The sequence below is a fragment of the Myotis lucifugus genome, unplaced genomic scaffold (genome assembly GCF_000147115.1).
Source record: "Myotis lucifugus unplaced genomic scaffold, Myoluc2.0 scaffold_789, whole genome shotgun sequence".
Taxonomy (NCBI): domain Eukaryota; kingdom Metazoa; phylum Chordata; class Mammalia; order Chiroptera; family Vespertilionidae; genus Myotis; species Myotis lucifugus.
This window is the reverse complement of record NW_005871837.1, coordinates 68,006-95,744: the sequence shown is the minus strand read 5'-3', so window position 1 is coordinate 95,744 and position 27,739 is coordinate 68,006. Positions and strand designations below refer to the sequence as shown.

The 27,739-nt window shown below is 45.0% G+C and overlaps 1 protein-coding gene across 3 annotated transcripts; it reads left to right on the top strand.

Moving 5' to 3' along the window:
- Positions 1-2,258: 2,258 nt before the first annotated feature.
- USP39 (ubiquitin specific peptidase 39) lies at positions 2,259-26,873 on the top strand. Of its 3 annotated transcripts, XM_006106236.2 has the most exons (13): positions 2,259-2,608; positions 5,146-5,215; positions 5,667-5,761; positions 7,379-7,515; positions 8,647-8,799; positions 9,770-9,995; positions 11,252-11,329; positions 12,999-13,066; positions 13,850-14,038; positions 20,623-20,765; positions 23,666-23,801; positions 25,529-25,615; positions 26,429-26,873. In XM_006106236.2, the coding sequence occupies exons 1-13, from the start codon at positions 2,332-2,334 to the stop codon at positions 26,471-26,473; spliced, it is 1,704 nt and encodes a 567-aa protein (XP_006106298.1). In that variant the 5' UTR covers positions 2,259-2,331; the 3' UTR covers positions 26,474-26,873. The 3 variants fall into 3 exon arrangements, with proteins under 3 accessions (XP_006106298.1, XP_023602832.1, XP_014303736.1); XM_023747064.1 differs by lacking the exon at positions 8,647-8,799 and having other exon boundaries at positions 2,276-2,608; XM_014448250.2 differs by lacking the exon at positions 11,252-11,329 and having other exon boundaries at positions 2,276-2,608.
- The last annotated feature ends 866 nt before the right edge of the window (positions 26,874-27,739 follow it).

Below are 27,739 nucleotides of genomic sequence, written 5' to 3'. Positions count from 1 at the left end.
CTACTGGCTGGATGTTTTAGCTGCCCGCGGGAGGACCCAGGGGTGTTCGGGGGTCTGAGCGTGTGCCATGTGCAAGTTCTTTTTTTTTTTTTAATTATTTTTTTAAATATCTATTTTATTGATTTTTTTTTACAGAGAGGAAGGGAGAGGGATAGAGAGCTAGAAACATCGATGAGAGAGAAACATCGATCAGCCGCCTCCTGAACACCCCCTACGGGGGATGTGCCCACAGCCAAGGTACATGCCCTTGACCAGACTCGAACCTGGGACCCTTCACTCCGCAGGCCAGCGCTCTATCCACTGAGCCAAACCGGTCAGGGCGATGTGCGAGTTCTTAACACACACACACACACACACACACACACACACACCTAGGGATTCGTGACTAGGGAAGGGGCACACCGTGCTGCACCCACACAGCGGCACGTCTCTGAGCAACCCAATGGGGCGCGCGGTTGACACTGCGAGGATGAATTTAAAAATAAACCCAGCGGAGGGAAACGGGCAGCGGCCAAAAGGACCCACCCTGGGCGTCCCTGTCTCAGGAACAAGACGCCAACTAACCTGTAGGACAAAGAGGACACTTTGGGGGCTGGTGGGTAGGTGCATTATCTTGGTCGTGGGGATGGTTTTGATGGGAAACTCAAGACGTTAAAAGTTTTTAGTGTTAGGCCGATAGTTAATGGGCTCGGACATGAATGCACGTAGAAAGCTATGGTTGCAGGGACTGGAATGTGTGACCTGCGCGGCCTTCAGGAGACCCGCAGCCATTCGTTGTGCCCGGGAGGCCTGCGAGCGACCTAGACGGTATCGGAGCCCTGGTGCTCCAGAGAGAGGGCGCCTGCCGCCCGCATGCAGATGAAGGGGTGCCTGGCAGATGAAGGGGTGACCGGCAGATGAAGGGATGCCTGGAAAATCACAGGCTGCAGCTTTTATCTGATTAACCTTTTCCCCTGAATTCCAAACCCCTTACTTACTTTCTCCTGAATTCCAAACCCTTTACCTACACTTTCCTGTTCCTTGTAAAAAGCTTGGCTTGAAAGGAGATGTTAGATGGTCCCGATAGCTGGCCGCCAGAACAAAGGTCCATAGAGATCGAAGCCTTGTCTCTACTTGTTGGTGCTGGTGGGGGCGGGCAGCACACACGCCGACGTCCCGCTTTCAGGGTCCGAGTGGGTCCACCCACCCGGCAGTTTTGAGACAAGCGCACACTTTAAACGGGCGGTTTACTGTATGTCAAAGCCCCTCAGTAAGTCTGCACAAAGAAAGTAGCCGCAGCTTTATTGGTGCCACAGTACGTCCCCTCTGTCCCACGCGTGCACTTCTGTGCGCTGCAAGAATAACTCTACATGGGGAATTAGTTAGGGACTCCGGGCTGCTGCAGGCAGGGGATGTTTTGGGGATGTCGTCTGGTTCTCCAGTGCAGGGGCGCCGAGACTGTGGAGCCGATCCCCTAATTTTGGTTTTGGGGCACAGTGCATCTTTTTTTTGTTTTTTAATCTTCACCTAAGGACCATTGAATTTTTTTTTTTTTTTTTTTTTTTTTTTTTTTTTTTTTTTTTTTTTTTAGGGAGAGTGAAGGAGAGAGATAAAGACAGAGAAAAACATCGAAGTGAGAAAAAGACATCAATTGGCTGCCTCCTGCAAGGCCGACCAGGGCCCAGACCAGGGAGGAGCCTGCAACCGAGGTACATGTCCCTGATCAGACTCGAACCTGGGACCCCGGGTCTGCGGCCGCGCTCTATCCACTGAGCAAAACCGGTAGGGCCAATGTATCTTGAAGAAATCTGGGACCCAGTGACGGCTTAAAAAAAAAAAATTATATATATATATATATATATATATATATATATTTGATTTTTTACAGAGAGGAAGTGAGAGGAATAGAGAGAAACATCGATGAGTGAGAAACATCGATCAGCTGCCTCCTGCACAACCCCTACTGGGTATGTGCCCCCAACCAAGGTACATGCCCTTGATCAGAATGGAACCTGGGACCCTTCAGTCAGGCCCACGCTCTATCCACTGAGCCAAACCGGTTAGGGCACGGCTTTTTTTTTTTACCCAGAAATTCTACAGCCAGTAAAAAGTTGCAGTCCCTTTAAGCTTGGAATTTCGGGCAAGGTGGCAGGAGGCCTGCAGCTCGTTCTCAGCTGCGCGCGCAGCCGCAGAGAGGCCGCTGGAGGCGCGGTGCTTCCTGGTTTCTGTGGCATGAGTTGTCCCCATCGGCGACTAGCCCTGGACACAGCGCGGCTCCTGATTGGCTTGGCTGCCTCCCGCGCGCTCCGGAGTCCGCGGCCCCCGCGCAGGGCGACTTTGCCGGTAGTGGCGATGTCCGGCCGGTCCAAGCGGGAGTCTCGTGGTTCCACCCGCGGGAAGCGCGAGTCCGAGTCACGGGCCAGCTCGGGTCGCGTCAAGCGGGAGCGAGATCGGGAGCGGGAGCCCGAGGCGCCGATCGCCCGCGGCAGCCCGGTGCGCGTGAAGCGGGAGGTCGAGTCGGCGAGCGCGCGCGAGGCCCCGGCCCCCGTGGTGCCCGTGGTGCCCGCCGTGCGGGTGAAGCGGGAGCGCGAGGCGGACGAAGACTCCGAGCCTGAGCGGGAGGTGCGAGGTGCGCGGGGCCGGGCCGGGCCGGGCTCGGGCTCCACTCCCGCGTTCTCTCCTCTTCCCTTTCCAGCCGTTCCTCCCCGGGGCTGGGGTGGGGGGAGTCCCCCTTCACCGGTGTCAGCCGCACGGCTCTCGCCTGCGTCTTAAGAGGGATAGTCGCCTGAATGGTAACCACAGTCATACGATTTCTGAGCAACAGCAGTAACAGTCGCAGCTTTACTTTAGCGAGTGCCCAACACGGGCTAGGCGTTGTGTTACTTATTTTACAGGAGTCACCGTCAGTGTTTACAAACATCTGAGAATCCAGTCTTGCTGTAATTGCTGGAATCTGACTATTCAGAGTTGAAAGTCTGGACGCTGGGCACCTGCGCCTGTCATCCCGGCCAGGAGACCTGGATTCTCATCCTGACTCTGAGTCACTGTGGTTTGGGAAAGTGGGGTTCGCGTTTTTGCGAGAGAGAGAGAGAGAGAGAGAGAGAGAGAAAGAAAGAGAGAGAAACAGAAACAGTGATGTGAGGGAGAAACAGTGATCGATCAGTCAAACCTGCAACCTAGGTTATGTGCCCTGACGGGGAATCGAGCCCTCAACCTTTAGGTGTCCCGGAGGACACCCCAACCAGCCCAGCCACCTGCCAGGGCTGATATATGCTCTTTTTTTAAAAATTTTTTATTTTATTTTATTGATTTTTTTACGGAGAGGAAGGGACAGGGATAGAGAGTTTGAAACATCAATGAGAAAGAAACATCGATCAGCTGCCTCCTGCATCCCTCCTACTGGGGATGGGCCCGCAACCAAGGTACATGCCCTTGACCGGAATTGAACCTGGGACACTTCAGTCCGCAGGCCAACGCTCTATCCACTGAGCCAAACCGGTTACAGCTCTGTCTCATTATTGATGTTTCTATCTCCCCCTCTCTCTGGAGTCAGTAAACAGAATATTTAAAAAATTGTGAAGAGTCTAAGATCTTACCCTGTTTGCAAGCTACCACGTTCGCCTGTGGCAGATTCATGGCTGCTGAAGGAAGACGCGGGACAGTTGGGCCTCAGACGATGTATTATTCCGTTGGTCACAGTAGGCAGAGTGTAGCCTTGGTGTCATTTCCCCGTCACTTCTCACAGCGCGACACGAAGGGAACCCCGTGGGCTCGGGTGGCCCCGCAGCAGAGGAGCTCCGAGTCCAGAGAGCCTGCGTCTTGATGAGGGGCTGTAGACTGCCTCCCCCTCCTCTGGCCTCCAAGGCTATTCACTATGCAAATGTCTTTGACCAGATAGTCTGGAGCTGTTGGTGCCTCTGGTCACAGTATGTGCAGAAATACGAGGTGACCCCTAACACTGTTCAGCTTAAGAAGTGGGACACAACCAGCATCGTAGGCGCTCCCCTAGGCCCCTGCCCAGTTGTCTGCCTTCTTTGCTTCAGTATTCACTTCTGAATATTTTCTGGTCCCTTCTGCTTTACTAGTTATACTTTTACCTCATATATGTACCCCTAAGTAGTACTGTGTTTTATTTGTATTTGATATAAATGGAATCACACTCTATGTAGTCTTGTAGTCTTCTGATTTGCCTTTTTTTTTTTTTTTTTTTTTTTTTTTTTTTACTAGCTATCTAGATAGATATTCATGGCTACAGAGTGTTCCATTAATGATGTACCAGAATATATTTCTCCATTTTATTTGTGGCGGATATTTCGGTTGTTTCCTGTTTGGGCTCTTTCAAACATTGCTGCTATAAATATCTTTTAGTAAACTACTCCTGGTATATGCAGAAATTTTCTATGGCACATAAATAGGAGGGAGATTGCTGGGTCAAAGGGTCTGCATATTTTCAGCTTTGATCTTGCTGAACTATTTTCTAATAGGTTGTAACAGTTCTCACTTCCAGCAATACATGAGCATGCTCATTGCTTCACATAGTCACCAACATTTGGAATTTTCTGGTTTTATTTTTTCCTCTGGTAGTTGTGAAGTGGGGTATCATGTACAGGGATATTTGCATTTTCTTGATTATTGATGAGGTGGTATATATGTTTGTGGGCTGTATTTCTTACTTTCTATTGGGTCATCTGTTTTTTTATTGCTTCACAAGATTTAAAAAAATATGTTTTGTTTTTATTTCAGAGAGAGGGAGAAGGAGAGAGAGAGAGAGAGAGAGAGAGAGAGAGAGAGAGAGAGAGAGAGAAAGAATCATTGATCGGCTGCCTCCTGCACACGCCCTACTGGAGTTGGAGCCTGCAACTGGGCATGTGCCCTGGCTGGGAATCGAACCCTGACCCCTTGGTTCATGGGTCAACACTCAATCGCTGAGCCACACTGGCCGGTCCAGATTTCTTTATGTAATCTGCAAACAAATCATTTGTTGGTTATGTCTGTTTCAAATATATTCTCTCAGTTTGTGGCTTATTCCATTAGTGGGCTTTTTTGTGTGTTGCCAGGCCACATGGATAGGAACTCACCCCGATCAGCTTTTCCCATTTGTTTCTTTGTTTTCCTGGCATTTGACAGGTTTCCAATTCTCACACCCTATGATGATTTTCCTTTCAGCAAAGAATGGCCGAGTGGATTCTGAGGACCGGAGGAGCCGCCACTGCCCATACCTGGATACCATTAACAGGTTAGCAGGACAGCAATGCCACGAGCAGCAAAAGAAAAACACCGCCTATGCAGGAAGTTCTTTGGAATGCACGTTGACCAACACATTCAAACATTTTATCCCTTTTAAAGCTTTCTGCCCAGAAAATTGTGCTTCTTGCCGTGTTTACTAATGTTTGCTCTTCAATTTAAAGTGTCAGGGGGCATTTTGTTTTAGGGTGGGCAGCTCATTTGGAATTTGTGTGATGAAATAATGGGATCCGCAGTGTCAGTGACAGTAGCAAACTTAAATATTTTTTGAGTGCCACTGTGTGCTGGGTACTACTCTAGGTGCCCATGGCTTACATGTGGCTATTGGACCGTTCTCTGCAGGGTGCTGGGTGACGTGGAACATGGAGCCAGTGGTGCTTCACTTGGGTGCTGTCCTAGACCCCTACCCTGTTCATTGCTTGTGTTTGTTTTGGTTCTCTTAGGAGTGTGCTGGACTTCGACTTTGAGAAACTGTGTTCCATCTCCCTCTCGCATATCAATGCATATGCCTGTCTGGTGTGTGGCAAGTACTTTCAGGGTAAGTAAATGTTTGTATTATAAACTTACTAAGTTTGCAGCTCTCGCTGCAGGTCTGCTCCAGAGAGATTTTTTAAAAAGAAACTAAGCTGTGGTTAGGTTTCATAATCCTTATCTTTGTTCCCAGGAAATTGGAATACTCAGATAATCAATAGAAGGTTCTCTGATTGGTTAGAACGCAAATCCATATGAAAGAGGGAAAGAGCTAATCACGTGAAAGCCTATGTAGGAGATTTCAGTCTCTGGATTTTTGAATCTCTGTTGTTTTCTATACTTACGTCTTTTTCTGAGAATCCTTTGGCTCTAAGGACTTTTTCATTCTGTTCTTTTCTGGAAATTTGTTATTTCAGTTCATTCAGAACAAACAAATGATATGTACATAGTATAGTGGATGATGCAAAAGAAATATAAATAACATTCTTTGCTCTTAAAAGGATCTTACAGTCAAGGTTAACACACAAAACAATTAGCAAACTCTGTAAGACTGTAAAGATTACTGCTAAACTGTGTGGCACTGAGTATAAATAAGGACAACAGGCGTTGAAGTATACAGAGATCATATTAGCTGGAGTATTTGTGTTGAGTTTATGAAGGAGGTGGAGGTGGGATTGAACTGGCGGGACCTAAAGGTTTGAATGAGGTGAGGGAGAGATGTTCTAGAAAGGAGTGCCAACAACGAAGAAAGGTGCTTTAGGTGCAGGATTGTCCTGACTGTGGGCAAAGGGAAAGTCAGCACTGAGTGATGATGGACTGTCACAGGATATGTACATGTGCATATCTATGTATGTATGCACATATATTATATGTCAATATATACATAGATATCCCCAACTTAAAAAAAAATTATTTCTTAATTTTTAAAAATACGAAATTAACTCATGTATGTATATACACATGCACATACATATATATTTCTTTTTAAAAAAGATATATATTGATTTCAGAGAGGAAGGGAGAGAGAGAAATAGAAACATAAATGATGAGAATCATTGATTGGCTGCCTACTGCACGTCCCCTACTGGGGATTGAGCCTTCAACCTGGGCATGTGCCCTTGATTGGAATTGAACTGGGACCCTTCAGTCCGCATTCCAACGCTCTATCCACTGAGCTAAACCAGCTAGGGCCACACGTGCATATTTCATATTCATACATATGAAATTAATTTCCCAACCAATGTCTTATGCTGTCTAGGGAATAAGTAATTGTTGTGCTATTCTTGCTAACTTTTGTGATGGGAGAAGTTCATGTGGGAGATTCGTTTCATGGATGGCATAGTACAGGGGTGGGCAAACTTTTTGACTCGAGGGCCACAATGGGTTCTTAAACTGGACCGGAGGGCTGGAACAAAAGCATGGATGGAGTGTTTGTGTGAACTAATATAAATTCAAAGTAAACATCATTACATAAAAGGGTACGGTCTTTTTTTTTTTTTTAGTTTTATTCATTTCAAACGGGCCGGATCCGGCCCGCGGGCCGTAGTTTGCCCACGGCTGGATAGTACTTTGCTTTGCCAATATTAACATGTTCAAGTACAAGACAATGAAAGGAAAATCAGACTTGATCTGTGCCTTTCTGGACTATGCCCTTTTCTCTACAGCCTTTTGTCTTTCCTTACAGGCCGGGGTTTGAAGTCTCACGCCTACATCCACAGTGTCCAGTTTAGCCACCATGTCTTCCTCAACCTCCACACCCTCAAGTTTTACTGCCTTCCAGACAACTATGAGATCATCGATTCCTCCCTGGAGGATATCACGGTGTGTGTCCCAGAGGGCTGGTTTGGTACCAGTTCTCCTGAGAGCCATCCCAGGGATCCTGGGATCTGCACTCCCCCCCCCACCCCCCCCTCCGGGAAGAGTCTCAGCCCCTTGGTCTTGAAGAGGTTTCTTTCCCTTTGGGGGGAACCAGGGAAACCAAGTAAGGAGGTCAGGATCCGTAATTATGGCCTATGAGCTACAACCTCACCATCATTCTGCTTTCACCATTGAGGGTTGGGACTAAAAATATGGCTACTTACTAATTGGGGTGAAAGTGTTTTTATGAAATAAGTTATCTTTCCACACTTGGAGTGAGGAAGTGAATTGGGCCTGGCATAGGACAGTGCATACCAAGCTGCATTCCCGTCCTAGCTACTTCGACGTGATGTGGCCAGAGTGGCCAAGCTGTCCCATCTCTGGGCTCCTGTTTGTGACCTGTGCCAAGAGTCACTGTAGTTAAGCAGAAAGTGTGGGAGGTCCTCTTGGGCTTTGTTTAATGTTGGAACTTTAGATTATTATTTTTTTAAGGAAAGCTGGGTGTTCTGAGTGTTTGAAATGCTGCTGATGCTACCTTTATGCCCATATTTGAAGTTAAAGTGGTTATGGACAGTATTTACAGAGGGAGAAACAAGTAAATTCAAGGTTTCAGAGGGAGTTAGTGGTGACCGCTGTCCATCCTGGGACATGGCACATGCAGCTCTGGGACTGGGGAGGATCTGCTCCTGCCCCTCCAGCCCCAGGGGTGAGAGGTCTCGGTCTCGCAGGCTGGGGTGGAGGTGCTCCTGCTCTGCTCGGGGCCCATGTGCTGGCCCTGCTGCCTGCAGAGACGCGAGTGTCCTGCAGCTTCTGGTAGTGATTGGTCATGGGGTTGGCCGGACCTGTGTTGGAGGAAAAACCTGAGATTCAGTAGTTTTGGGTTAAACAGAGATCCCCTTCTAGTTTAGCAATGTGGAGAGGCCTACTCCATGTTACCGCAGTCTTTATGCCTATTGTTGGGAGCTCTTTGGGTGTTTGATGAGACGTTCATGACCGAAGGGCTTTTTGTTTTTGGCAGAAAGTGCTGTTCGAAATATAGCTTGTGAACTCTGTAGGCAGCTCTAAAACAACTTACAAGTTTCTTTTGCTTTGCAGTATGTGTTGAAGCCCACTTTCACAAAGCAGCAGATTGCAAACTTGGACAAGCAAGCCAAATTGTCCCGGGCTTATGATGGTACCACTTACCTGCCAGGTATTGTGGGCCTGAATAATATAAAGGCTAACGACTATGCCAACGCTGTCCTTCAGGTAGGATCAAGAAGGGTATAGTGAGGGAGAGGCGTGGCGAGGGAACACTGGAGGTCAGCCAAGAAATGACTCCCTCTGATAGAATGCAGTCAAATGGGCCCCAGACCCCGAGTCTTACTGAGGACTCTACATGAATATTTGCTCTCAGATGATGAGGCCCTTTCTGGCCTCTGGAGCAGCCAGGGAATCAGAGAGAGAATTTGTGTGTGGCCTGGCAAAACAGATCAGGGGCAATGCCCAGTAGGGAACACACATGTTAGGTGATACATTTTTTAAAATATATTTTTATTAAAAAATGTATCTATTTCTTTTAAAAAGAGAGGAAGGTGGGGGGAGAGAGACAGACAGAGACAGACATCGATATGAGAGCGAAACATCGATTGGCTGCCTCCTTGCCTCCTGCCTGCCTTCTATATGGGATTGAGCCCACAACCTGGAGATATGCCCTGTTGGGGAATTAAACTGGCAACCTTTCGTTGCATGGGATAATGCCCAACCAATGGAGCTACACGGCGCCTGGCTGTGATACTTTTTTCTTTTTTTAAAGAGATTGAGGAAGGTGGGGAGGGGGAGAGAGAGTTCGGCTGCTTCCTGTACATGCCCTGACCAGGGATCGAACTCCCAACCCATATACGTGCCCTTGACCAGGAATCAAACCTGATCAAACCTGTAACCCTTCAGTGCATGGGCCGATGCTCTAGCCACAGAGCCACACTGGCCAGGGCTTGAATACCTTTAAAAAAACTCATGTATCATATTCATGTCAGCAGAGTGTCTGCAGAATTGGACTTTACGTGAAACTCAGTATGAAAGCTGTTGCTGTAACATGAACTCTGAATGTGAGCATTTACTTCTGACTCTTTAAGGCTGTCGCAGGCACAGCTCTACTAGAAGAACTTGAGTTGGAAGAGCTTGGCTCCCAGAGGCCTTGCAAAGGGGCTTTGGATTAATCAGGATGTTTGACTTCCAGGCTCTGTCTAATGTTCCTCCTCTTCGGAACTACTTCCTGGAAGAAGACAATTATAAGAACATCAAGCGTCCTCCAGGGGATATCATGTTCTTGTTGGTCCAGCGTTTTGGAGAGCTGATGAGAAAGCTCTGGAACCCTCGAAATTTCAAGGCACATGTCTCTCCCCACGAGATGCTTCAGGCTGTTGTCCTTTGCAGCAAGAAGACGTTCCAGATCACCAAGCAAGGTAAGGAGCAACGCATTTCTATTTTTTGACTTTAGGGCAACAAATCTTGTTTGATGAACAAACTTCCACTTTGCATTGAACCTTAGTAGCTAGAGTGAGTGTCCAGTGGATAGCGTGGTTAGGTTCTGGACTCCTTTTTCATCAGCCTGCTCTGATCAGATGCCCAAGAGATCTCAGGTGGCTAGAAAACCTGTCTAACTTGGTAAATTAACATGTATGGCTCAGGTGAAGACCAGGAAGCTGGGAAAAGACACCAACCCTTATTAAGCACCTGCCACCTTGGCTACTCATTTTGTCATGTTGTGGAATAGAATGTTCTGATGAGCTATTTTGACTGTTTTCATCCCTCCAGTTAGTATTGCCACGTGAGTAAAGTGGACATTTTGTCCTGGATCTCATGTAGTGTCCTCTGGCATCCATGTCAGCTTATACACCTTTCATTCATGGTGCTAGTAGGTGTTAGAGCTGCAGGGATAAGAAATAATTTTTCTCTTCTAGGAACTCCCATCATAGGGGGAAGATAGTTATGTAAAAAGGTGATTATAGGGTGTTAAGTGCTCCGATAGAGGAAGTAAAGTATGCTCTGTGGGAGGGAGTGTGGGACAAGGACCCCATTGGAACATGTGGGAGGTGGGTTGGGCATCAGAGTGAGGAAGAGACACCTGAGATTTAGGTAGAGGGGGAGACAGGTCAGGGACATTCCAGGAAGAGAGGACACTGCGAACAGATGCATGGAGGTGCCTGGCCCAGACAGAAGACTGCAATTAGCTGGACTCTTGTATTTCAAGGGAGAATGATGAGAGCTGAGTGGAGGTTGGGAGGGAGGGACCAGATTGTGATTGTTCAGTTTATATGCCTCTATAAGAAGCTTGGTTTATATCCTGACAATAATGGGGAGTCAGTGAAGGCTTTTAAGCAAAGATATGACATCAGATACACGTTTAAAGAGATTATTCTGGCTGAAGAGTGACTGAGAGGGGACGTTCAATAATAGCTTTTAATGAGATACAGGTTTGGAGTAGAGGTGATAATTGAAGGTCCTGGTTGGATCAGAGAGCCTCTGGGGAGAGTCAAGATCAGAAGACTAAGAATTTGCCCTTGAGCATTTAATGGCCAGATAGAGGAGGGTGCCCAGGGCATGGGATGGCGTAGCCCAAGAGGAAGGAGGAAACCAGGAGTGAGGTCAGGCCAACCAGTGGGTGGGTTAGGTTATCACACTGCCTCCCAGCTTCATCGTGTCCCTCCCTCTTTTCCAGGGGATGGAGTAGACTTTTTGTCCTGGTTTCTGAATGCTCTGCACTCAGCTCTGGGGGGCACAAAGAAGAAAAAGAAAAGTAAGTCATGTCACTTGTGAAAGGGAGCTCTGTTTTGTTTGCTTCCTTTTAAGAACTTTGCAACTTCCCATCCGTTTCTAATGAACCCTTTAATCTTTCTGTGCTGGGGGGTATCTGTGAACACATGAATTTTATTCTTGAATAGGCTCCTCTCTATATTTTTCTTTATTAGAATATGGTTATAGCCACTAGAATTTTTAATATGTGGAAATGGATGTAATTGTGCTCTAGAAATCCCGGCCCTGAGGGGCTGGGCAGTGTTGAAGATACTAAAGTTAATGTGAGGAGGACTCTGTGGGTGGACTGCCTGGCTTGTAAGTTGACTGGTAATGCAGACTGGAAGCTATTCCTTGCCCTGAGCCTGTACTTGGAGAAAGGAGGCCGGACTCCATACAGACTCTCAGACCTGTGCTCCTTCGCATCCATGTTGGCTTCACAATGTTAGACATTTTTTATGAATGCCAGTTAGCTCAGAGTGCTGAGTAATTTTGGAGTCCTCATGCAGTTTCTTCCTGTCTTCTTCCTGGGCTCTGGTGGTGCTGATGTTTTTGATGTGGGATTGTGGCCTGGTGTTCCTTCTAGATGGCCCTGTACTGCCACCAAGTGTCCTTAGCCTGTGCACACCATCTGAGTTGTCTGACTTGTGTCCTTGAGCATTGTAGAACCATGTTGGGCATTTTTTTTGGTTCTGTTTTCAATTTTTTTATTAATCCTCATTTGTTCTCCATCAACATTTTTAGAGAGAGTGGAAGGGAGGGGGAGAAACAAAGAGAGATACACATCAGTTGGTTGCCTCCTGCACGTGCCCCAATTTGTGGCCAGGGACGAACCTGCAACTGAGGTACGTGCCCTTGACTGGACTCAAACCTGAGACCCTTCAGTCCACAGGCTGACACTCTAACCACAGAGCAAAACAGTCTGCTCCATTCTTTAGTTTGTCATTTTCCTTTTATGTCCGATGCATGGTAATCATTGTCTCCCTTTGCAGGCAGCATGTGGTCATGGGAAGTTCCTTGGATGTGCAGTTGACCCTTGAGCAACATGGGGGTTAGGGGTATCAACCCCCGGAGCAGTAGGAAATCTGTATATAACATTGACTCCCAAAACACTTAACTAGTAATTGCCTGCTGTTGACTGGAAACATTACCGATGACATAAAAACTCAGAACATGTTTTGTATGTTATAAGTATTCTGTTTTCTTACAATAAAGTAAGCTAGAGAATAGAAAGTGTTATTTAGAAAATCATAAGGAAGAGAAAACACATTTGTAGTATTGTACGTATTTAATGAAAAACATTTGCCCATTTATTGTAAAACAAGGGTCAGCTTTATCTTGTTTTGCTTGTGAAATTTTTTGTGACTCGTAAATCTCCACTCTCTGTAAATTACTCATTCATTTCAAATGCACTTAATTTTTCTCTTATGGGCCAGGCCCTGTGCTAGAGGGTCAAAGGCATTTTTGTGGAGAAGACAGATATAAAATTATTTACACAAATAATTATAAAGGTACCACGTTGGCATACATTGCAAAGATACTTCTATGTTTAGTGACAGCTTTGGATCTTATGCTTGGAAGGTGTTCTAAATCAGAAATTCAGAAGTTAGGACTATATTTTGGAAATGTTTGCCAACCTGACAGAGTTCGCATTTTGATTTCTGTTTGTGCAGCTATTGTGACTGATGTGTTCCAGGGGTCCATGAGGATCTTCACTAAAAAACTTCCTCATCCTGATCTGGTGAGTGGGTTGAACCTGAGTCTCAGACTGATTATGTTGCCTGAGGGGATATAGGGTTGACAAAGATGCTCAGAGAATCAGTGTGGCCTCTTGCCCCAGGAAGAGGTTCTACAATACACCTGCCAAGTGGTGGTTTGCCCATTAGTGAGCTTAAGTTTGGGAGTTAGTGGCTGGATAGGGCCTGTTGGTTTAAGACTGGTCTGGCCATTGGGTGGTGCTGGCGTGTTTTTTTCAGAAGTTCAGGTAAGCTTTTTAGATCATTTAAAAGCTTTAAAAATAGTCTAGTATTTAAGTGAACTCTCTGAAGACGGAAGCCTGTCTATTCTTGCATTCATCTATTCAGGTGGTGAAACTGCCCAGTCTGATGACTTCATCCTATATAATAAAAGGGTAATGTGCAAATCGACCGGACAGAACGACCAGTCGTTATGATGTGCACTGACCACCAGGGGGCAGACGCTCAATGCAGGAGCTGCCCCCTGGTGCCCCCGGGCTTATGGCTGGCGAATGCAGCGGTCCACCACCAGGGTAGTACTAAGGATGTCCAACTGATGGCTTAGGCCCGCTCCCCAAGGGCTCCTGGACTGTGAAAGGGCACAGGCGGGGCTGAGGGCACCACCCCCCCCTCAGTGCCCCCAGTGCATGAATGTCGTGCACTGGGCCTCCAGTTTCAATGTAAAAGAAGCACAATGTAAATGTAACAAAACCTTGTTTCTTCTATCTGTAGTGGTCTCAAGCTGCTCACACTCCTTCTCTCTCCCCCTCCCCCCCATTCATTTTCAGCCAGCAGAAGAAAAAGAACAGCTGCTTCATAATGATGAGTACCAGGAAACGATGGTGGAGTCCACCTTTATGTACCTCACTCTGGACCTTCCCACCGCACCCCTCTACAAGGACGAGAAGGAGCAGCTTATCATCCCCCAGGTGCCGCTCTTCAACATCCTGGCCAAGTTCAACGGCATCACTGAGAAGGTAGCCCATTTGCACACCAGCCCTGCTAATACCCCTTCCTCTCTCTTGACTTTCAAAAAAAATGTTTTTTGATTTTTAGATAGAGAGAGGGAGAGAAAGGAGGAACATTGATTAGTTGCTTCCTGCAAACCCCCCACTGGAGACCGAGCCCGAAACGGGGGCACGTGCCCTGGCCAGGAATCAAACTGGGGACCTCTTGGTCCATAGGATGATGCTCAACCACTGAACCACACCGACTGGGCTCTCTTGACTTTTTAATTTTCTTTTTATACTTGGAAATTACCACACATATGTAATGTAATTATTATAAAGTGTGTTGTCCTAGATGAGCCTCCCAGACCCCGTGCTGTTTCTAGCTAATCACCCCCTAACTCTTAACTTGAGTTATAGTACCCCCTCTTGTATTTCTCAAATGTCCCTTTAAACCTTCTGCCTCTGGTTAATATGGAGGAAGGAGGGGTATGTAGGACAGTAGAAACTCATAAAGGTAGGGAAAATTTCCATCTTTTAAAAAATATAACAGTATTAAAGTGGGAAAAAACAACTACAATATAAATAAACAATTTATTCTTACTGTATCAAGTTAAAAGTTTCTTTTTATCTGCTGAGTTGTTGCTTGGTATGATTTCAGTCTTGAATTTATTAAGCTTGTTTTGTGGCCTAATGTGATCTGTCCTGGAAAATGTTCCATGTGCACTTGGAAAAAAAAGTCTTTGGGTGAAATATTCTATAAATGTCTATTAAGTTGAACTGGTCTAATGTTACATACATTTAAGGCCATTATTCCCATATTAATTTTCTATCTGGATGATCGATTCATTGATGTGAGTTGGCTATTAAAATCCCCTATTATTGTATTACTGTGGATTTCTCCCTTTATGTTCATTAATAATTGCTTTATATATAAATTATATATATACACACACATATATATATATTCATATATATATGTATGCTGCTATGTTGGGTGTGTAGATATTTACAATTGTTATATCCTCTTCTTGGATTGACCCCTTTATACTTATGTAATGTCCTTTTTTTGTCTTTTTTACATTTTTTGTTTTAAAGTTCATTTTGTCTGATATGAGTATTGCTATCCCAGCTTTCTTTTCATTTCTATTTGCATGGAATATCTTTTTCTACCCCTTTACTTTCAATCTCTATGTTTCTTTCTGTTTGAAGTGACTTTCTTGTAAGCAGCATATAGATGGTCATGTTTTTTAATCTATTTGGCCACCACCTATCTTTTCATTGGAACATTTAGTTCATTTACATTTAAAGTAATTATTGATAATTATATACTTACTGTCATTTTGTTTATTGTTTTGGTTGTTTTTATAGTTCCCCTCTTCTATTAATCTCTCCTATTAATCTCTCCTCTTATGGCTTGCTGGTTTTCTTTAGTGTTTTGTTTGGGTTCCTTTCTCTTTATTCTTTGTATATCTTTTGTACGTTTTAGATTTGTGGTTACCATGAGGTTTGTGTATATAATTTTATATCTTAGCAGTCTATTTTAAGCTGATAGGCATTTAAGTTTGAATATATTCTATAGGTACTACATATTTATACACACACACCCACGCTTTGTTATTAATGTCATGTTTTAGATCTTTTTGTATTGTATCTTCTAACCACTTCTTATAGTTTGAATTTGCTATTTTTTTCTTTTGACCTTTGTAGTAGCTTTCACTGTATTTATTAAATGTTTGGCTTTACCTGTGAGTTTTTTTCCTTTCTCATGTTATTTCTTGTTATGGTCTTTCTTTTTTTCTTTTTTTTTTTAATATTTTAATAATTTTTATTTCTTAAAGTATTACAAAGAGTATTACATATTAATTTTAAATAATAACCTTGTTGGATAAATTATCTAGGTTGTAGGTTCCTTTCCTTTTAGGATTTTAAGGAAGTCTCCATTGGTTAATCTTATATGCATGCATATAAGTCCTTCAGTTGATCTCTTAATCCCCCCCCAAACCCTCCCCAGGCTTCCCACTGTAGTTTGACATTCTGTTCAATGTTGCTCTGCTTCTGTATCTACCCCTGTTCATCAGTCTATACTGGTTCCCTTTATTTGTCCCAACCTCACTGGAGTAGTCTCAACCTCACCAGGGCCGTCTGAGCCTCAGTTATGGTCTTTCTTTAGCTTTTCTTATAAAATTGATTTAATGGTGATAAATTCTTTTAGTTTTTGCTTGTCTGGGAAACTCTCTCTCTCCTTAATTTTAAATGATAACCTTGTTGGATAAATTATCTAGGTTGTAGGTACCTTTCCTTTTAGGATTTTAAGGAAGTCTGCCACTTATTTCTTTCCTATCAAGTTGCTGCTGAGAAATTAGCTGATGGCCTTATGGGGTTTCCTTGCATGTAATTCTTTGTTTTTCCCTTGCTTTCTTCAAGATTGTCTTTTCATCTTTAACTTTTGCTATTTTAAATACAATGTCTTGGTGTGAGTCTCTTTGGATTCATCTTATTTGGAGCTTTCGGTGCTTCCTGGACCTGGATGTCTGTTTCCATTTCCAGGTTAGGAAAGTTTTCAGTCATTATTTCTAAAGTTTTATTTCTTTCATTCTTCTCTTTCTGGGATCCCTATAATGCTAATGTTTGAGTACTTGATGTTATCCCAGAGGTTTTAAATTAGCCTCATTTTTAAAAATTCTTTTTTTATTTTTTGCTGTTCTGTTTGGTTGATTTCCATTAGTCTGACTTCCAGGTTGCTGCTCTTCATATTAGCTAATTTGCTGTTGATTCCTTCTAAAATGCTTTTTTTTTTTTTTTTCATTGCAGTTGTATTCTTTAGGTCTGCTTGGTTCTTTTTTGTTGTTGTAAATCCTCACCTGAGGATATTTTTCCATTGATTTTTAGGGAGAGTGGAAGAGAGAGGGAAAGACAGAAACAACGATGTGATAGAAACACCGACGTGAGAGAAATACATTGATTGGTTGCCTCCAAATGAACCCTGACCAGGGCCTGGGCCAGGGAGGAGCCTGCAACCAAAGTACGTGCCCTTGACCGGAATTGAACCTGGGACCCTTTGGTTCACAGGATTTATCCACTGAGCAAACACTGGCTAGGGCTGGTTGGTTCTTTATTATACTTTATAACTCTTTGTTGAAATTCTCCCTAAATTCGTCTATTCCTCTCTCAACTTTGGTAAGCATCCTTATGACCATTTCTTCGAATTCTTTATCAGGCAAATTATTTCTGTTTTCTTAGGTTTTTTTTTCTGGAGATTTTTATTCCTTCATTTAAGAGATATTCTTATTTTCATTTTGTTTGACTTTGTATGTTTGTTTATTTGAATTAGACAAAATAGCTATCTTTTCCAGTCTTGAAAAGGTGGCCTTGTGTAGCAGTGGCCTCTGTGTAGGCCAGGGGTCCTCAAACTTTTTAAACAGGGGGCCAGTTCACTGTCCCTCAGACCGTTGGAGGGCTGGACTATAGTTTAAAAAAAAACTATGAACAAATTCCTATGCACACTGCACATATCTTATTTTGAAGTAAAAAAACAAAACGGGAACAAATACAATATTTGTATTTGCATGTGTCCCGCGGGCTGTAGTTTGAGGACCCCTGGTGTAGGCCAAGCGTGCGGTGTGTTTGGCAGGCTGTTTAGGAGCCAGGCAGGTGCCTACGGTGTCTGGGGCACTGGCCTGCTGACTGGAAAGCTCTGGTGGGAAGGCCAGGTGTGTGTGGTGATGCCCTGTCGATCCTCTTTGCTCCCTTTGTTCAGGGTCGAAATGAGCTTAGGATGCGCCCAGGAACGCGCTGTGGTGACCTAGCAGGTAGGCCAGAGCACCTGGATAGAGCTCTGCCTGCCCTGTCGAGGTGGAGGGGGATGTAAACTGTGTTCACCAGCTCCTCCCACCCTAGAGAAATTTCACAGTCCCCAGAGCTCCCAGTCTTCTGTATACAGTCTCTTATTTGTTGTATAGAAAATAGTCCTGTGAAGAAGCTGAAGCAGGGCAGGTGCTTACAGCACCTGGGGCACAGCCTGCTGGGCTGGAGCAGCTCCTGGAAGGGTGACCAGGGTGAGTGGTGACACCCTGATGTTCCTGCTTGCTCCCTTTGGAGGCAGAAGGCTGGGCGATGTCGTTGGGAACACTCGGCAGGTCCTTGCAGGTAGGCGGAAGCACCTGAACAGAGCTCTCTCCCAACCGATGGAAGTGTGCTCACCAGCTCCTCCAGCGGGAGCCTTCCCGCAGCCCTGAGGGCTCCTGTGGTTGCCCGGCCTCCTCTATTAGGTCTCTTCTTTCTCTTTTTTGTTGCTCAGAAGCTGTTCATTCAGCTCTCAGTTGTCTCACAGGAATAGTTGCTCTCAGTACACATTTGAGTTTGTTCATGGGAAGGGGTTTGTTCAGCATGTTCCTGCTCAGCTGCCATCTTGGACCTCCCACTGCTGCATGTATTTTGGGCACACATTGGAACTTCCTTCAGCAGCAGTAGCTGGAGGCAGAATGAGAAGTGCTGACTTCCTGTCTGTCCTGGGAAGAGAATCCTCTGGGAGCCTGGGGGAGGGAGCCCTGTGTTGTCGGCTGTACCAGTCTGGAGGGGATTTTCCATCTCACTGAGTTTGGAGGGAGAGGAAGGGACAGGTCTTGGCTCAAATACCACAAACTCATTTTTCTTACTGAACTAGATTATCTTTTAGTAAGATTTAAAAAAATTTTTTTTGATCTTAACTGAAGGATATTTTTTCCACTGATTTTAGAGAGAGTGGAAGAGAGGCAGGAGGATGAGAGAGAGACAGAAACATTGATGTGAGAGAGCCACATCAATTGGTTGCCTCCCACATATGTCCCAACCTGCAACCCAGGTATATGCCCTTGACCGGAATTGAACCTGAGACCCTTGTTGTTGTTAGTCCTCACCCCAGGATATTTTTTCCATTGATTTTTAGAGAGTGGAAGGGACGGAGGGTAGGGTAAAAGAGAGAGAAACATCAAGAGAGACACATTGATTGGTTGCCTCCCACAAAAGCCCCGACTGGCACCAGGGATTGAACTTGCAACTCAGGTATGTGCCCTTAACTGGGAATTGAACCCATGACCGTTCAGTGTGTGGGCTGATGCTCTAACCATTGAGAACACTGGCCAGGGCCAGACTTTGGATTTAACAGACAAAATTTCCAGTCCATATGTCATATGTGAAAATTAATACTCTTTTAATTTTAAAATGCTTTTAACCAAGATTTGTTTATAGTTAAATTAACAGCTTATTTTTTGTTATTAATTCACTGTTATTTTTAACAAATTTTAGCAAATAGGCCATATGTTGGAAAATGCACTAGAATTCCATCAACATAAATAAATATTACATATCTACAACTACAGTCTACATATTTAAATCCAATCCACTTCATAAACTATGTTCGGCATGTGATCACATCACATCATGAGTGGCAGTTGGTTCTGTTGTCGCATAGGGGACTTTCTGCAGCAGTTTTAACACATGTTGGCTGATGTTCCCATGTGCACTAAGCCACGCCCCAGCCGTATGCATTTGTTTACTCGCGGTGACTCGTGAATGCATGCATTTACTAGACTTACTCGGAATAAATTTAAAATTACAGTAATAAAAAAATAAATAAAATTACAGTAATATATAGAAAACGTCTGTGAAATTAAACTTTTCATATATACTTAATTTTAATTACACAAATATGTCTACATAAGTAAAAACAGGTAAATTAACTAATTTTTCAATTTTTTAACATATGCATTGGAAAAACCTACTTTATAACATAACGTACTTTCAGCTTTAACAGACACCCTTTTGGAATTAGTCTGTTATATTGAGCTTTTACTGCATGTGTATCTTAAAATTTTTTAAAAGCCAAACTGGCCAGGGCAATCCTAATTTTAAATTAAAATATTTTTCTGGGAAACTTGGGGTCCCTGAAGGGATCTGTTGTTACCTCCAGAAGTCACCCACTCCAGAGAGCAATTTCTCATTGGTGTTTCCTCTTTGGTTACGATTAGTTCTTCACTCCTATCTCTTAGTTTTTACTGTGCTAAGTTGTGTTGTGTTGAGAAATACATTTATGTGCACTAGCTTTTAAGCGTCTTGGGCTGAGTAGGTTGTCCTGGGTCCCCCGCCGTTCAGTCTCCTGAACATGCTGAGTGAGTCCTCAGTAAATGTTACCTGACAGATTGCACTCGACCCACGAGTCTGAGGAGGAAGGAACGTGGCAGTGTGTTGGCCCCTCTGCTGGGACACCCTCAGTGATGAGGGTTTCTCACTGCTTCGTAGTGCCTGTTCCATGGTGCATGCATCCGAAGGCCAGGAAGTTCTTCCTTATTTTGAACTAAGTAGACTTTTATGGTTTTAATTCTGCAGCTTTTAACATAGCCTCTTTTTCACTTGACATTTTTGTTTTCCTTGTAGAAATGGACGCCCACAGTTGAGGGAATTTAGTCTGCTTTAGCCAAAGTCTTCTTCCTAAGCCTTATACATGATTTCTGGGATCAGGTGTCTTGTGAATTCTAAGTGTAAGGCAATTATATGAAAAACTCAAACCAAAGCAAACCTCGTGCCCCTGCTCCGGTACTCGAGCACTAATTCGATAGTTTTCTTTCTATCTCTAGGAATATAAGACTTACAAGGAGAACTTTCTGAAGCGCTTCCAGCTCACCAAGCTGCCTCCGTATCTAATCTTTTGCATTAAGAGATTCACTAAGAACAATTTCTTTGTGGAGAAGAACCCAACTATTGTCAACTTCCCTATTACGTGAGTATTACCCTGCTTCAGTTCCTCTTAGGGGGAGTGAGCCTGAATTTCTTTTCATATTTTTGTACCACTATTAATTTTGAAATGTTTAGTTGGAAATTGCAAGGAACAGAGCCTACCTATACTATGTAAGTTAAGAGTTTTTATTTGAAGACTATACTGGTAAATACTTCAAGGGCCTCAAGGATAGATGTTTATCTGGAAGCAATCCCCCTTTTACCTTCTTTCCTGTTGTTTGCTTGGAATTTCATTGTAGTGAAAAATAGTTGATAAAAGTTGAGTAGGACAGCCTTAGCCAGTTTGGCTCAGTGAATAGGGTGTTGGCCTTTGGACTGAAGGGTCCTGGGTTCGATTCCGGTCAAGGGCACATGCCCGGGTTGTAGGCTCGATCCCCAATGGGGGACGTGCGGAGGCAGCTGATCAATGATTCTTTCTCGTCATTGATGTTTCAATCTCTGTCTCCCTCTCCCTTCCTCTCCCTGAAATCAATAAAAATATATTTTAAAAAAAAGTAGAGTAGGACAGGTAGGATCCTGCCTGGCTTTGCAGATACTCCGGAGCAGTTAGATGCATCTGTTTGCTGGTCATCACTTCTTGCCACTGCAGTTGGGCGTGGACAGTGGGATGACTCCAGGTTGGTACTCACAGTCTAAAGTTCAAAGGGAGATACCTGTCTAGAAGTGACCACTAGATGTAACACTGTTAGCAGGTCTTGCGAATCCTTTCAGGTTCACATTATTGTGTTTCGTGTTGTGAATGCTAGCACATCAGACAGTTCTGCAAAGATTGGAAATATGATATAACTAGAGGCCTGGTGCACGAAATTCGTGCACTGGAGAGGGTGTCCCTCAGCCCAGCCTGCACCCTCTCCAATCTGGGACCCCTTGGGGGATGTCCAACTGCTGATTTAGGCCCGATCCCTGTGGGGACTGCTGGCTCCCAACAGCTCACCTGCCTGCCTGCCTGATAGCCCCTAACCTCTTCTGCCTGCCAGCCTGATCTCCCCCTAACCACTCCCCTGCCAGACTGATCGACACCTAACTGGCCCCTGCCAGCCTGGTCGCCCCCAACTGCTCTCCCCTGCCAGCCCAGTCACCTCTAACTGCCCTCCCTGCCGGCCATCTTGTGGCTGTGGGCACCTCCATCCTTGAGGGCAGGGCAGTCAATTAGCATATTCCCTCCTTATTGGCTGTGGGCGCCACCATCTTTGAGGGTGGGGCAGTCAATTAGCATACTCCGTCCTTATTGGCTGTGGGCGCCAGCCATCTTTGAGGGCGGGGCAGTCAATTAGCATATTCCCTCTTTATTGGCTGTGGGTGCCACCATCTTTGCAACGGAGTGAGGGTCAATTAGCATATTCTCTCTTTATTAGATAGGATTTCTGTTCTACCTTGTATTATTTAAATTTATATAAATATTTGTAGGCTAAAAAGGATATATTTTTTCTAAAATTATATAGTTAACATATTCTCTTAAAATTCACATTAACTGTCAATCTATTTTCCTAATTAACTATTTGAAAGTTCTTAATAACTGTGTCAATACAATTTCACTGCAAAAGGAGGGAGAAGAATAAAACTGATGTCAAAAGCAGGAAAGAGAGCAAGTAGCTCTCTCAGGTCCTGCTTCTTCTCCTGTGTCTGGTTCCAGGAGACAGCAGGCGGCAAGCCCTCCGAGGGCTCCTACCAGATCTAGCTCAGGTCTGATTGGCTCCAAGCCTAGTTTGAAAACCTTGAATAAATTTTCTCTTTTGCACTTAAGCTACCTCAGGTTGCTTTCTGTTATTTGTAACTATTCCTTTTGCTTGGCCCATGGTCGGCAAGCTCCGGCTCGCGAGCCACATGCGGCTCTTTGGCCCCTTGAGTGTGGCTCTTTCACAAAATACCACGTGCGGGCGCACATACAGTGCAATTGAAGCTTCGTGGCCCATGCGCAGAAGTCGGTATTTTGTGGAAGAACCACACTCAAGGGGCCAAAGAGCCGCATGTGGCTCGCGAGCCGCAGTTTGCCGAGCTGCAGTTTTCCGACCACTGCTCTTGGCTAAAAGAAAGAAAATCAAATAAAGAAGCAAGGTCCGGCCTGGCCCATGTGGCTCAGTGGTTGAGCATCGCACTGTGAACCAGGAGGTCATGGTTTGATTCTTGGTCAGGCCACATGCCTGGTTTGCAGGCTCAATCCCCAAAAGAGGGTGTACAGGAGGCGGCCAATCAATGATTCTCTCTCATCATTGATGTTTCTATCTGTTTCTCCCTCTCCCTGCCTCTCTGAAATCAATAAAAAAAAGAAAAACATTTAAAAAAAGCAAGGTTCCAGAAAATCAAAGAAAAAAATGAATCAATGCTTGGTTTGCCTTATTGAAGTTGTTAACCATGATTGTGTGCAGTGGCCACCCACATAATCCTGTGGTTGGGTCTTCCACAGCCTGAGGCCGAGCCGGGTGCTGTCTGAACACCGCAGCTGCAGCTGATGCCCAGGCCAGGCAGAGGCTGAAGCGGTCAGGCCTGTCGTCTCAGTCCTCACCGTCTCAGAGATGGTGACGTATTCTCATTGTAGAAGAGCCTTACGTTATGTAACCTGCTTAAGCTCACACACAGTTCAGAAGTGGCAGAGCCCTGATTCTAGTTCAAGTCTGATTGACTCCAGGCCTACACTGTACTGTTGACTGCTAGAGAGGCTTTTAAAATCTGCTTTTCCCATAGAGCCAGTCTTTCTAGTTTGACTCATTTTAATGGCAGATTATGTGAATTTCCACAAACCTGGACTTCTTTGGGTCTGCAAGCCTACCTAGATCCGAGGTCCTAAGATAGGCTACAGTAGCTTTGTGGTTCATTTGTGTAGGACAGTTTCTCTAACCTGGTAGCCTTTGTCTGATGTTCTGGCTTTATTTTCACCGTTACCAGGAATGTGGATCTGAGAGAGTACCTGTCTGAGGAAGTGCAGGCCGTGCACAAGAACACCACCTATGACCTGATCGCCAACATCGTGCACGACGGCAAGCCCTCCGAGGGCTCCTACCGGATCCACGTGCTTCATCACGTGAGTGGCGCTGACTTCACGTGCACAGAGGGGCACACAGCTGGTGTTCCTTTGGCGACTCAGAGGGCAGCTCCCTTCCGTTTGCCCTTTCTTCACCCTGACCTTGGGATTCTGCAAGTAATAAAGATGTCCGTGATGAGTTTGAGGCAGTGGTTCTCAATTTTGGCTGCACATTGGACTCATCTGGGGAGATTTTAAAATCCTGATATGTGGGTACCACCTCAGGCCAATTACATGAGAACCATGTAACGTATGCCTGTTGATTTCAACTGTGGTAGAAGCCAGGGATGCTGCTAAGGATCCTACAGGCAACCCCCACAGCAAAGAATTATCTGCCTAAAATGTCAGTCAGGGTTAAGAGGCTGCATTGGAGTATTAGGAGGTGGGAAGCAGGCATCACTGATGTTTTAAAATTCCCCAGGTGATCCCACGGGCAGCCAGCTTTGAGAATCCCTGTCCGAGGCTGCTGCCTCACCACTGAACGTGGAGTCCTTGCACCCGCAACATTCACGTCATGAGAATGTCGTTAGAAATGCAGAACCTCAGGCCCTACCCGAACCCTCTGAATCAGAAGCTGCATTTCAACAAGGACATCTGATTGATACAGAGTTAAATTTTATGAACTACTTGTCTAGAAATTTCCCTTTCAGCCAAAAAATTTTGTGAATTTGGCTCAAGCTGAAAATGGATGAAACATGTACTTAAGATGTATTTGGCATCGCACAGATTATTAGCTCCGGTTGTTCTCATTTGGTTAGTTTTCTGGGACTGTTCTGTTTACCAGGCGCTGGGGAGTTCACCAAGTGCTCAGTGCATGTTCCTCTCGTTTCTGTCTTTAAAGCGCACCTCCAAGACAGGTGTTAATACCACCGCTTTACAGCGAGGAAACCTGCCATCAGAGTTGCAGTAATTTATGTACTGAAGTCAGTAGAATTAGGATTTAAACCCAGATATTCTCAACCAGGCCTCAAACCGGGAACAGGGACTTGATTATGGGATCCTCAGCTTTTGTTTAGGTTTCCTGTATTCTGAACTATTGGACTATCTGGAATATCTGTACTCTATAGTGTCTGTTTGGCATTTCTTAGAAGTTTGGATGGATGAGGCAGGTGAACTTCCAGAAGGGCCTCCTTCCCCTTGCTTATGGAAGCATGAAGTGTATTTGCAGCACTAGTTTTATTGAGCAAAAGGAGTGAGTTAGGATGAATAGTGTCCACCAAGGACACTTTTTCTTGACTGTCACTGTGTTCTATGGGGTCGGACGGGACTGTCCATTGTTAGGTTATTCCAATAGTTAACACTGTATGTACCTCCTAAGTGACTGTATCCAGTCTGTCATTTTGGGGCAGCAAAGAGATGTCTTAGGTGAGGAGTAGAGGACTTTTCCCCCTTCTCTTTATTATTCACCTAAATTCTTCTTAAAAGGTATAAGGTGTTTGGACTGTATTATACTTAAAAGAATCTTCCTGAATTTGGCAGGAATTGCGTTTGCCAAAATCAGTACCCAAAAAGCTCTTTAAATCGAATGATGCCTAGTAGAGGTCATGCACCCTTTTATTTTGGATAACTCCTGCTGTTATCGTGGCTATTCTGACTCTTCTGACTGTGGTCCCTTTCTTACCTAGCATGTCAGACTCACGGCCAGCGGCTGCATGTTTGACATGCTTGGCTGTACACCCTTTTGGTTTCAGTGAGCAGACTAACCCAGCCCTTCATACTCTTTGCAGGGGACGGGCAAATGGTATGAATTACAAGACCTCCAGGTAACTGACATTCTTCCCCAGATGATCACACTGTCGGAGGCATACATTCAGGTGAGTTGGCCACAGACTTGACCAGTGCCAAATAGATGGGGTGTGGGGTCAGTGAGGAACGATGGGCATGAAGGCAGGAAGTAGGATTGGGTTGGAGCCTCGGTTAGGCTGGGCGCCTGTTGGGATGCACTGAGGAGTGAGATTATATGGCCGTGACAGTCTAGGAGTCTAGGAGATCTCCAGGGAAGAACAGCAGGCAGGGAAGTACGGAACACTTATGAGTGAGCAAGGAGGTTATGTTTATGGCCAGGTTAGTCTTGCACAGGTGTGGGATCTGATTTCAAGAAGGAAGGGCCTGGAATCATCAGGGCACCAGTTAGGAGTCGGCTCTGAAGCGTCCCCAGTTCTCTAGGCAAAGTTAACCCTCTTCTCGACCCCACAGCATTCTCTCTTCTTTATTGGAGCACCAGCCGTGTTAGTCCACCTGCTCTGTGGGGTTGAGAGCTGGCGGAGCAGACTGTCTCTGCCTTCTCCTTGTAACTGCCCTAGTACCTGATGAAGAAGGAAGACTGAAACGAAGGGAAAGCTACAGCTTTATCAAAAAGGGCAGACCCTTCTCATTCTAGAATGAACTCCTAGAAACTTTGTCTAAGGTTATGGGCTTGACTATGAGTTCTTTTTCAGAAGGGAATTTGGAATGGGAAGTAAGAAGGAGAGGGGGATGAAGGGAATTTTCTGGAAATTAGTTTCAGGGGACTTAAATGTGTAAGTTGAGCCCCAGGCTATCTATTGCGTAGGTTAGAGTAGGTATTTTGTGACTATTTGTAGATTGAATACCAGCTCCTAAATATCTATTGAATTCATGTCTTACAGATTTGGAAGAGGCGCGATGATGAGACCAACCAGCAGGGGGCTTAAAGGAGAAGCCAGCCAGGGCTTTGCTTCCAGGGGCTTTGTTGAATATGTAAATACGTAAACGACTACAGTGTAACTGAACATCCCTGGGCCAGCCTAGTTTTTATGGGTGTTGGTTCACACCAGAGCATCAGAGGGCCCACCTGCCTGGGATGACTTTGATCAGTTTATTGTAGATGATGTTCTTTCTCCTTCCTGTCTAGCTCCCTCTAGCTTCAGCAGGCCAGGACTCCTTCACAGATTATGTAATTTATTTCTGAGTAGCTATGAGTATCTGGAGGACAAGATCATTTCTTCTAAGCCTCAAAGCTTCAGGATTCTAGGAATAAGAGCATGAAGCCAGTAGCATCCTTTTTTCTTCTTGAATTTTTTAGAATGAATTAAATATTTTCCTGTTTGTAAACCAGCCTCTTGTTTTATATCCTTCCCTTAGGCTGTTGTGTTTTTGTTTTTGTTTTTAACCCTCACAAACTGTCTGTCCTACAGTCTATCACAGGGGTGGGCAAACTTTTTGACTCGAGGGCCACAATGGGTTCTTAAACTGGACCGGAGGGCCGGAACAAAAGCATGGATGGAGTGTTTGTGTGAACTAATATAAATTCAAAGTAAACATCATTATATAAAAGGGTATGGTCTTTTTTGTTTTATATCCTTCCCTTAGGCTGTTGTGTTTTTGTTTTTTTTTTTAACCCTCACAAACTGTCTATCCTACAGTCTATCATCTGGTGGACACCACGCTTGTCTTCCTGTCACCTTGTGGGTGGTGTGTCAGTGAGGATTGCGTTTGTCTCTAAGTAACAAAATATCTGACCAAAAGCGATCGATTATCATTGTACTTAACGAGAAGTCCGGAGGTGAGTGGTTTCAGCCTGTGGTGCAGGGCTGTGAGGGAAGAGGGACGGGCGGACGGTCGGAAGAGCAGCTGGCTGCAGTGCAATTCTGAGTCTCAGCCAGGCCAGCGGGAGCCAGAGAAAGCTCGCCTGTCAGAAGAATCACGCAGAAACGGCTTTTGTCCAGCCCAGACACTGATGAGCAGGGCGCAGTCTGGAGAAGTGCGAGCTTGGCTGAGCACTGCAGGTCTGAAGGGGTGGGAGCTGAAGCTACAGTGCTGATGGCAGTCAGTCCACTACAGCAAGGTCTCTGCCCCCTTTACTTCTGGGACACAGTACTGTCCTTGCTTCCCTCTGCCTCCGACAGCTTCAACATTTCCTTGCAGGCTCATCGTCCTCCATCCAGCTATTAAAAGTTGGGATTCCAAGCCCTGGCCCA